Here is a 12062-nt window from a genome sequence, read left to right as displayed (position 1 = left end):
ATTACATATTTGGAATCTGAAGAGAAAAACCTATCTGTGTGCTAAAGTTCGAGATTCTAGCCATAAATAAAAAAAGTTAGTTTTAAGACGCTCGTCCCCCCTTAAAGGGTTGCATGTTTCGTAGTCTACAGTAAGATGCAACCCTCTTTCTTGTGGCATACTTTACTTTCAGGGTACAGTGCCAACTGTACCCTGTACAATTCATTTCAGGGTTTTAGATAAGTACTGTGCAGAGCAGTATGTCTTACAAAAGACAGTAGGTGGTGTGTGAGACTTTGCACAGGAAATCGTAAAATTTAGAGGTCGGTTCTAGTATCTTGGCCATATGGGGAACCATGCGGAGGGAAGCGATGGAAACTGCACAGCAACGTTGAAGCGGTGAGAGGGAAGAAAAATGGGAAAGAAAACATCGCGACAGGCCCATCAGTGTCCAAAACGGCACCGAGCCAACACCGTGCAGGCGAGCACGAAGCTCGGGAAAGCAAAATCAAAACTAAGCGATTGGACTGTTCTCAGAGGCAGCGCTATTCGTTCATCGTGACGACTACCGTCGCGCGCACGTCAGAGGTGCACGGGCAACTCTGCAGCATGAAACCAACGGAACTCTTGGTCTTGTGTAGGGCTATGCCACGATTTCTTGCCGCGCCAGTCATACCTGGAAAGGCCTCCTTCAGGAGCCTGTAATTAACCAGTGCCAGACCCATATTATCCGAATTAGCAAGGATCTGACTCCATTCATTTACAAGGTGTTAACTGGGACTGAGCCAGTAGTTCGAATTGCCGCATTTACTCGATTCTAACACGCCCACGATTGAAATGCACACCAATTTTGCCACAGTTGGCAAGTAGTGACCATTGAATTAAGTTAAATTAATTCACTAAGTAATTAAGGTCCTATGGCTGATGCTGTAGATTCCGCATTAGAATGCACGGCTATACGGCTAAACTAAAGCTATAAAATCTTTCACTGCAAAAAGCAGGCAGAAACATGAAGTCGTATTCTCGTTGCTGCTCTGTGCAGCACTGGTGTTGGGGCCTCCAGAGTGTTGCACTACAGACATCTCTAAAAGAGAACAAAAAATAACAATGACAGGAATTTCCATCTTCAATCACATAATAAAAGTGCAAAGAAGCCTTGTGCAGCTGTCATCTGTCCTTCCACTGTGTGAAAATGTGTAATCCTAAGCGCCTCGGAAGATAACGTACTTGCATGAGCGTCTCAGCACTATCTACATGCTGCTCGTATCAACTACAGCTGAAGAAATCGTTCATTAAACATTACTTATACTGAAGTTTTCACTGCTTATTCTATCCGATATGTCCTGAATACACGTTCAGGTAAGTACAGATATTTTATTGCCACAGTTCTAGCAGTAACTACCAACTGATTCATTAAAATAACATGAGACTGATCACTTAATTGTATGAAACAGCCATTTAATCTGGCAACAGTACAATTCGATACAATCAAAAGAAAAAGGGCACACTGCATTCAGCCAAGCGCTGGAAACGACATGCTCGACAACAGTAGATATACATGTATGTGTTGACTCAGGCAGCAGAGGTGAGGTTAACCCTTTGCGGTCCGTTGTCGGGCAGGGCCCGACAAGGCAACATGGCCGTAGCGGTCCGCTGTCGGGCACCGCCCGACAAGGGAGTTCGCGGTTTAAATTTCGCGGTTTTTCTCACTGCGATTCGTGCGCATTTTTGTTTTACATGCTGCGCCATCTATAGAGAGTTAAGTAAACTTTATTTGTTGAATTTTACTTTCTTTGCACTAGGGTGCAGCACAATGTTCAGCACAGCTTCTGGATAAGAGAGCGCTCTCGGGCGCGAAACAGAACGTTCGCGCGGTTCGCTGCTAAGCATGGCAACTTTTTCACCGCGTGCGTTTTACGGTGGTGCATTTAGTGAAAGCGATGATGACTTCAGTGAGGAAGAGAATTACGTGCCTCCATCAGATAGTGATGACAGTGATTCGACAGAAGCTAGTGACGAAGACGACGACGGCGGTGGAGACAGCACCTCTGTTGACACACAAGTGAGCAGTGCGCGACCACGTGCTGCGGACTGGAAAGTGTACGCGGATAATGTGCCTGATTTTCCTCAACTTCCCTTCACTGTCGCGAACGCAGGATCACAAGTAAGCGCTTGCAATCTCAACTGTGAGCTGGATTATTTTCAGCTGTTTTTTACAGACGAGCTGATGGACAATATTGTGCGCGAAACGAACCGGTATGCACGTGAGAAGATTTCGAGTGCCGGTGAGCTTCCAAAGAACTCAATTTGGAAGGACTGGGAAGACGTGACCTTGACAGAATTCAAAGCTTTTCTGGGAGTAATTATAAACATGGCTTTGAATCCAAAACCAGAACTGAAGGAGTATTTTAGCCAAGATATTCTAAACAAGATGCCTTTCTTTCCGCATGTTTTCTGCCGGAAAAGATTTCTGCAAATCTTTTGGATGTTGCACGTTGCCCCATGCCATGATGCCTCTTCAGGTCGGCCGGCAACTCGCGGGAGCAAGATCAGGGACGTTGTGCAATACATCGACGTGAAATGCAGAGAGCATTTCAGAGCCGGCCCCAAAATTTGTATCGATGAGAGCACCGTTGGTTTCAAGGGCCGTGTCTCGTTCAAATGCTATAATCCTCAAAAGCCAACAAAATGGGGCATGCGTGTTTTCGCACTTGCCGACTGCCTAACGGGGTACATTTCGGCAATTGAGCCCTACTACGGCAGCACAACAACTGACAGTCTCATTCGCCCCGACCTCCCCTTCACCTGCCGGATTGTTCTCCACCTGCTCCAGAAAGTGCAGCAAGCTACACCGGGGAGTGGCTACCACCTCTACACAGACAGGTATTACACTTCGCCAATGCTTGCCGAGGAGTTGCTTCTACAGAAAGTGCTACTGACTGGTACTGTGATGCCAAATCGCAAGAAAATGCCACAGCAGGTCAAGAAAAAGCTGAAGAAGGGCGAAGTGGCAGCCTACAGAAAAGGAGACTCCTACATGGTGCTTGCTTGGAGAGACAAGCGTCAAGTGACGGTACTTAGTTCTTCCCACAATGTATCTCTGAAAGAAGTGACAAGGACACGAGCAGGAGGAAAGAAAGTGACAACGAAGAAACCAATGGTCATATGTGACTATACAGAACATATGGGTGCAGTTGACCGTGCGGATCATTACTGTGCGAGCTACGCATTCTGTCGAAAGACAATGAAATGGTGGCGAAAGCTTTTCTTCTGGCTTCTAGAGGTTTCCATTGTCAATAGCTTTATTTTGAGGCGCACACAGCTGCAGAATCATGGTGAGAAAGAACAGCGACACCTGCAGTACCGCCGCAACCTCATCCAACAGCTGGTGGGTGACGTGAGGGCTAGAGCCAAAAAGCGAGGCCCATCTGCGCGGAACGAGTGCGAGGAAAGGCTAGATGGGAAGAGCCATTTCATCTACAAGCTCCCAAGCCGAAACAGCAAGGACTGTGCTGTTTGTAGCGATCGAAAAACAAAAGGAGGCAGGAGGGAAACTGTGTTTTTCTGCAAAACCTGCAGTAACAACCCTGGCCTGCACCCAGGAGATTGCTTTGAGCGCTATCACACGCAGCTCAAATATCGGTAGAGGAGCTGCCTGCAAAATGCAAGCGAAAAAATAAATATCCTGCGAGTTTTTCTTCCACAGTTCGTGTTATTCATCGCGCCGCCACAAACTGGCAAAATAGTTTCGGACCAGGACAGCCGGAAAGCGGGTAAAAGTTTCGGACCGCAAAGGGTTAACTGTGCAATCTTCACACAGCTATGTTGGCTTTCCGTTGGGATTCTTGCAAAACAACTGAAGGAAGCCTTAAAACAACAGTCTGCACATAGTTTTGTCAATTATACTGTTGGCATTCCTGCAAACATCTTCATGTGAAGTGTGCTTGATATGACTACGTTTGCAGAAATTATAAATTTTGGAAGGATATAAAAGGGAACTTGTGGGCAAGATGTAACAAAGCAATTTGGAGCTTTGAAAAGAACCACATCAGCATCTCTGATCTCCCCACAAATGCACCTTTAGGCATCTCATGAATGTTCCGACACCAAGAAATACACTGGTGCATACCGCTAGCACCGAAGCTATTAACAGCTCAGGTATTCACCAAGAGCTGTGAACAAAAAGTTTGACACAAAAAGTTTCACAAAGTACCTTTAAATATTCAAGAATCAGTATGCTGATCTGTGCAAGTGCATGTTATCTCCTCTGCACATGGGACAATAAAATTTGATGCCTTCAGCTGATGTGCAGTATGTATCAAATTTACATTGGAAGAATATCATTCGGGCACACAAAGCAGGTATTTAAACTGCTTCCAGGCAAAATGTATAATTATATAAAACGTAGAACATATCCTGTACACGAAATTTGTGGTGGCAGCAACCAGTAGTTCCACGCTGCAAACCGGTCCACTTGAAAAGATCTATGCTGTTCCTGAAGCCTCGGAATCTGTCGCATGCAACAGAGAGCTCAGGTTTCTCAAGGCAATGTGCATAGCTCTGTGAATGCCTGACATGCTGCCCGACATGCGACATGCTGTCTGCCTGACATGCCCGACATGCTGCTTTGGCTTGCATCACTGGGTCACCGACAATGTGGCAGACAACCGCGGCGCCTATGCCACTCCCGACACTGATGTTCACTGGAACTGGACCGTCTCGACGACAGTCTCGACGCCCTGCACAGACTCGACGGCACCCAGCAGCAGAGCATCGGCTGGCAGCGTCTCGGCCGTAAGCGTAACGGTGAGTGTGCCGTCGTCAGCCACGCTCAGCGTGTCTTCCGCCTCGGCGCCCGCGATGACCTGATGGTGCTGCAGCTCGACCACATCCTCTTCCTCGGCCAGCACTGCGTCGCCCCCTCCAGCAGCCACGGCGGAGACGGCGTTGAGAAGCAGAGCTGCGGCCTTGGTGTGCTTGCCGGTGTCGCCCAGCATGTTGCCGTGCACGTGGACCACGTGTCGGCGCAGCATCTTGTTGGAGACGACGCCCTTGTGGCACATGGGGCAGAAGATGTGGTAGTCGCCCGTGTGGAAGCGGGTGATGTGGTGCCGCCGCGACATGGCCAGCGTGAACGCCTTGTCGCAGTAGGGGCACTTGAAGGGCTTCTCGCCCCGGTGGCGACGCATGTGCGCCTCAAACACACCCTGCAATGGGGGAGGAAAAAGGGAAAGGGTCGAATGTGAGCCCTTGCTATACCTCGCCCAATACTGAAGGCAGAAATAACTTGATCATCCTTAGAGGCTTCACGCAAGTGAGGCTACGCCCATTTTATGCGTTAAAAGTATACGCGCGTACCTATCTGTGATGACATATAACAGTTCCAGCTAGCCTACCTACGTTGGTACTCTCAGCTCCACATTAAGTGCCTCCAAAGTCAGCACAGCCATTACATTGCCCCCAGCAATGATGATGAATTGTTATGCTGCCAGACATAATGTCAGGGCACCATAAGAACACATGCACCACGCTGTCCCCATAAAGCATTTGTGCTTGAATGGCAAAGCGGGCATCAGTTGTCGTCACTGCCTGCCACCAGGCATTTAATGGTACCGATTTATTATGTGAAGTTAGGCCATGTTTCTCTGTTGTTAAGGCGGAGGCTTGGCCAAGTTGGTACATCCTATGTAAGTAAAACAGCGCTAGACACGGGACGAAGGAAGAAGCGCCTTGTGCTGTGTTGTTCTCCCTTCGTCCCGTGTCTAGTCGCTGTTTTACTTACTTATGATGTTTCTCATATGAGTGGAAACATATCTGAGACTATTTTGTCTCAGTAGTAGCCAGTCAGCTTGTTTTGTCTACATGATACAAGTGCATGCTGTCCCGGTTGTTTAGAGAAAACAATGCGCAAAAGGCACCTTCCGTGAGCTGCCACCTGAAAAGGAAGAGGCCCACCTCTGAGTGGAGGGTGACCTGGCAGAGGTCGCACTTGAAGACGGTGTCCTGTGAGTGCCGGTAGCGGTGGGCGGCCAGGCTGCCGGGGTACTTGAAGCGTTTCTTGCACACCTCGCATGCGTGGCTCCAGGTGCTGGGGCCCGCCTTCTCGTGCTTGTGCACGATGGCGTGGAAGTTGAGCGAGGCAATCTTGTTGAAGCCCTGGCCGCACGTGTGGCACCGGTAGTGCAGCTCCCGGGAGTGCGCCTGCATCGCCAGCCACATTACCACCATAAAACACTAATACGCCCTAATCTGGAATACGTTGCCGCCATATGGGATCCCCATCATGAAAAACTGATAACTTTGCTTGAGCTAGTTCAAAATAACGCTGCTCGTTTTATCCTGTCCAACTTTAACCGTACCGCAAGTGTAACAAGCATGGAAGCTAATCTTTTTTTGCCTCTTTTAGCATCCCGCCGGCAGACAATTCATTTGAGCCTCTTTCATAAACTATACCATCATCCCATGCTACATGATGCCCTCATTTCCTCCCCCAGATACGTGTCAAACCGCATTGATCATCGTCACAAAGTTGGCATTGAAACGTGTAACACTGTAACTGCATTTCAGTCTTTCTTGCCTCGTACATCACGCGAATGGAACCGCCTTCCCGCAGATATCGTCGACATAAGTGATAGCCAGCATTTTCGTTCTGCACTAGCTAGCATTGTATAACAGGAATATGATAATACTTTGTTTTGTATCATGTGTTGCATCTATTTATATATTTTCTTGTTTTTGTAACCACTCCCCTCTTTAATGCCTTTGGCCTTGAGGGTTCAATAAATGAAATGAAATGAAATGGTTGGCAGGGAAAGGTGCCATGTTGGTCTCAGTCGGACCACACAGGTTTGTCGCATGCATTTTGATCTTCTGGGTGCCAAATATGCTAGTGTGTTCCCCCTGTGCACATCATCATTATCACCATCATCAGCCTGACTACGCCCACTGCAGGGCAAAGGCCTCTCCCCCGTGTCTCTCCAGTTAACCCTGTCCTTCGCCGGCTGCGGCCACCGTATTCCCGCAAACCTCTTAATCTCATCCGCCCACCTAACTTTCTGCCACCCCCTGCTACGCTTGCCTTCTCTTGGAATCCACTCCGTTACACACATCGACATAAGCTATTTAATGCACTACACTAGTGGAGAATTCAGTCACATTCTAGACCTTTGATACGTAGAGCACTGATTGACGAATGTACAAGGCAGATGGTAAGATGCGGGAAAAGCAGTGGCGAGCAAATCAGAAGGGGCCATTCCGATAGCCAGTTTGCAGGCCAGGCATTACTACGAGGATGCAAATTATCTTGATGAACTATCTGATCAGCAGTGCATTGACTTCTCAATCTACCCGGTAAAATTTGCATGGCAAATGTCAGAACCACAAAAAATCTGAATTAACGAGGATTATGAATAACCTGGTCACATATTATCAAGGCTTTACTGTAGTAGCAGGAGACAGCACATGAAGCTTTAGTTGTTTTGGGACTGAAACTAAGTGAGCTACAAAATGTGCCTCAAAACATGCAACCGTCTAGTGTAGCTTGCTTTGTGCACATCATGTGGATTCTGAGTTGAGAACCTGATCATCATGATGATACACAAACATGGTAACAAAACTACTTTACAAAGCAAAGGTAACAAAAAAAAATGGCATTTATTCAGAGTTTGGTTCGAAGCATGTAAAAAGAGGTTTACAGCACCCTGCCTCTACACTGGCTGGAACAAGTACCCGATAATTTTAGTACACACAAGTTACCCTATTAGTTGATCTGAATTTAAAGCTCAAATGTTTGCATGGTTCGACTAATACGTGCACCGATCTTTCGAATGATTGAATGCAATTCCGAATGGCAAGCAAACACTTTAGTGGGTGGAGTGCAACACAAGAGACTGATTTGCCATTCTCTTCTCGAGACCGATCACGCATGGCTCAGTCACAAGTAGATGAGCACTGCTGCCAATCACCAGGATGTCTGTCCACAAGGGTTTGCAACTGCGCCTTTGAGGATACATAGGCAGTGGCTTCAGCTTCCAGAATGCTGCCGCCTTTCCACCGTGGCCTACTTTCCCAGGGCCTGACTGAAACTGAGTGCACCCTGGCTGGCTGTCGTAACACAGGCTCACCACTCTAAACTTTCATCCCTACTTGATTCTGTGTGATCAAGTTTGCTCTGCCTTATCACACAACTCCTGCATCGCTGCCTTTTAATGTGATAGGTGCTAGTACCAGCGCCCGCACTGTGCAGCACTGTGGAAGCTACAGAGGAGGGGGGAGAGGAACACCATTTGCAGTGCTTGGCGCAGCTGGCACAACGAAGCACTGCAAAAAGCACAGGAAGAAGAAGCAGCACAGCAATGCAAGAATGAAGCAGTGTGGAATCTAGGACAAGGGGAGACGTCCACCACTGCTGCACAGGCGTAGTGACAGGGTACACCGCACGGAGAAGCGGAGAAGATGTCTGTCCACAAGGGTTTGCAACTGCGCCTTTGAGGATACATAGGCAGTGGCTTCAGCTTCCAGAATGCTGCCGCCTTTCCACCGTGGCCTACTTTCCCAGGGCCTGACTGAAACTGAGTGCACCCTGGCTGGCTGTCGTAACACAGGCTCACCACTCTAAACTTTCATCCCTACTTGATTCTGTGTGATCAAGTTTGCTCTGCCTTATCACACAACTCCTGCATCGCTGCCTTTTAATGTGATAGGTGCTAGTACCAGCGCCCGCACTGTGCAGCACTGTGGAAGCTACAGAGGAGGGGGGAGAGGAACACCATTTGCAGTGCTTGGCGCAGCTGGCACAACGAAGCACTGCAAAAAGCACAGGAAGAAGAAGCAGCACAGCAATGCAAGAATGAAGCAGTGTGGAATCTAGGACAAGGGGAGACGTCCACCACTGCTGCACAGGCGTAGTGACAGGGTACACCGCACGGAGAAGCCGGTATGGGGCACCAGTGTCAAGGAAGCACGCGAACCACGATGTGTGTAGTAACCAATAGCACGTGGTGGGAATAGACGATATATGCATGCGTCGATAGCAGTGTGACACAGCATGTGCGTCAGTGCTACGCTGCACGCTATGAATGCAGATGGAACGCACAGTGCCATGTCAATGCGTTGTGCTCACAACCAGGTGTCACGCCAGCGGAGCTTGTTTTGCTCCATGACATTCTACAGCATCTTTGCGTGCCACATGAGTCTAACAGCTATGGCTGTGTTTCGCACATTACGTAGCACAGCATAGATGTTGTCACTTTCTTTGCCACTTCCACATTACTGAACTATACCGACAGTTGCATCAATCAGAGAAAATTGAAAAAAAATTTCCTCAGCCTAACTGCCCGCTTGTTATGGCTCAAAATTTGCACAAAGGTGGCATTTGGTGGTGAGTTTTGTTTTATATTACGTTTAAGTGGAGTACTTGCCTGATTCGGTCAAGGTTAATCAAAAGTCTTCATCGTCTGTGGCGATGGCGAACCAAAACTACAAGCTTTCGCAGTAATGATGCCGGTAGCGCCATCATGCGCCCTACCGACGAACAACCACTCTACCGCGCAGGGAGGCTGCGGAGAAACTCATGGGGGATGCGCAAGGGAGGGGAGGGGCAGTTGCGTGCAATGTTTTCTGCACCCAATTCTGATAAAATAGCCAAGAAAGCACTTTCAAACCAACCGCACAGCCACTTTCACCCCTCTTGCGTTTCGCTGCAGCCTCAATGCTAGAGCTCTCATTCCTCCGGCGGGCACAGATGGCGCTACGGGTACGACTGCTGCAAAACCTTGCCTTTTCGGTCCACCGTCACCATAGACAATGGAGATTTTTGATTAATGCTGACCGAATCAGGCAAGTACCCCAAACAAACGAAGTGTGAAACAAAACTGACCACCAAATGCCACCTTGGTGCAATATTGAAGCCCTAACAAGCGAGCAGTTAGGCCGAAATAATTCTTTTTCGATTTTCGCTGATCGATGCAACAGTCGGTCGAGAGGAGACAGGCAGGTGCCTGCGCATACCTGCAGATGCAGGTCATACAGGCCCTGGGTCTCGAAGTACTTGGCGCACTGTGGGCAGGCGCTTCCCCGCTGCTCCTCGTGCGCCTGCAGGTGCTCCTGGAAGCTGGAGGGCAGCACGAAGACGCGTGGGCAGCGGGGGCACGGGTAGCTCTCGCTGGTGTGCGCGGTGCGGATGTGGCGCTCGGCCTGGTTGCGCTCGATGAACCCTTTGCTGCAGAGGTCACACGCGAAGGGCCACACGCCCGTGTGGTCCACCAGGTGGCGCAGGTAGCCCTTGCGGCTGTACGACATGTACGTGCAGTGCTCACACCGGAACAGCTTCAGGTTGGGCGCACTCTGCACAAAGACGGGAGAGGTGGGGAGGGTGCATATGTAAGGCTCCAACAGCTGCTTCACAGGTGAAGAGAACAAGGAAGGCTCGAAGAAAAAGCATAGGACAAAGGACAAAAATTTGGAGAACGCTTAAGCTTTTCCGTTAAGAGTGGAACATGACAGCGTCTTGCAACGCTGCCAGGGAGTCCACAGAACGCCATCGCCCATTCGGCTGTACACCTTCCTCATCGGTAAAATTGGTTTCTGAGGAAAGGAAATGTATCTGTCTTACATATCTTGGTGGACACCTGCACCGCGCTATAAGTAAGGGAAGGGAGGAAGATAGGAGTGACTGAAGACACCGTATTCACTAGACGTGCCTTTGTTCATTCCAAACCATCGAGCTGGCGTGGCGGAGTGGTTAGGTGCTCGTCTCGCACTCTGGAGGCCCTGGTTCGATTCCTCAACTCGACCAATTTCCTGCTCGGTTTTATTAATGCTTCTGGGATTTTTCGCTCATGGCCAACGCCGCCATCGCTGACACTGGCTTTTCTGCGACAGGGGCTGTTAACACTGTTGCGTTAAAACATAAACAGGTGCTGACTAGAGAGTTCAGTTTAGAGAACACCAGAATACAATGTCTATCTAGAAAGTGTTTAATTTATGGACTCCGGAAACCTGTGGCTCAGACTGCGCTCGATTTAGCTGTCTGCTACAGTGACAAGCTAACATTACATACAGAAATCATAGCCCTCATTTCTGTCCACTTGTGTGGCACCAAGACGTGATTAAATGAGGAGATTTACAGTACTGGTGCGGCATTCGCAATGGCAGAGCAACTTGATCAGCACATTTGCATCAAGACTTCTGCAGTCATCCCTGAACCGAAAGCACCAGAATTTTGTCACTCAAGGAACTGTACCCAAAATTTTTTTGAATGGTTCAAACAGCTTCGAAGAACCAGAGCCCTCGACAAAGGAAGGAAGCGAAATACGCTGATCCGAGTCTTCCCACCATCCTGAATGCAACTGTTGCACTACCTGTCTCCTCACTCACTGGCATCTCATAGGCAGTTGACTGGGGAAAAAGGGCAGTGTTTATTTACACACAGAGAATGCTGTTCAGTTCGGCAGACTTATGTCCCAACAAGGTGTGAGCTAAGCAAGAGATCCCAGAGAGTGAACGCGTTTTCATAAGATGCCCTTGGGGCAGACATCGCTTGTTTCAGGAAAGATCATCCACTTCCACACAAACTCCTGCAATGTTTGCTTGCTTCTACTCGGTGCAAGGGAGAAGCACAGGATTAGATGGAAGCATTATATTAAGAAGTTTGCGGGGATAGGGTGCCCACAGCTGGCACAAGACAGGGTTAATTGGAGAGATATGGGAGAGGCCCTGTAGTGAGTGTAGTCAGGCTGATGATGACGGCGACTCAGTGCACTGTGTGTATATGTGTCTGCACCTGTGGTTAGGTTAGCGAAGCACAACAGGTTATGTTCATGCCAATGACAATTATTGTAGCTATTCCATAACAAAAACGACAGACAAACCACTCTCAAGGTTAGGCAAGCATGCATGATGGCTAGGATGGTCTCAAAGGTTTTATCCGCAAGAAGAGAAAGCTGGTGCTTCTGTTGTTGTTTTTTGTGTGTCTGGTTTTTATTTTTTGCTTCCACACCATGTCGTCTGACAAAAAGCTGCTTAATGCAAAGCAAGATTTGAAGCACAGTATTCAGATTGCTGCCACAATGCTCTGTGAACTC

The 12062-nt window shown here is 48.6% G+C and overlaps 1 protein-coding gene across 2 annotated transcripts in view; it reads right to left on the bottom strand.

Annotated features, from left to right (window-relative positions):
• Positions 1 to 1420: 1420 nt before the first annotated feature.
• Positions 1421 to 12062, bottom strand: part of LOC149362174 (uncharacterized) — a 64858-nt gene continuing 54216 nt past the window's right edge. For both annotated transcript variants that reach the window (XM_089572935.1, XM_089572936.1), the window contains 3 exons: positions 9988 to 10323; positions 5935 to 6180; positions 1421 to 5186 (listed from right to left, as the gene is read on the bottom strand). In XM_089572935.1, coding sequence (XP_089429061.1) covers positions 4680 to 5186; positions 5935 to 6180; positions 9988 to 10323 — 1089 coding nt within the window. In that variant the 3' untranslated portion in view covers positions 1421 to 4679. The remainder of the gene's footprint in view (positions 5187 to 5934; positions 6181 to 9987; positions 10324 to 12062) is intronic.

The sequence above is a fragment of the Amblyomma mixtum genome, chromosome 2 (assembly GCF_055824585.1).
Source record: "Amblyomma mixtum isolate Tamu chromosome 2, ASM5582458v1, whole genome shotgun sequence".
Lineage (NCBI taxonomy): Eukaryota > Metazoa > Arthropoda > Arachnida > Ixodida > Ixodidae > Amblyomma > Amblyomma mixtum.
Note: the sequence above shows the minus strand (reverse complement) of the source record. Positions and strands in the feature narration are given on the sequence as shown.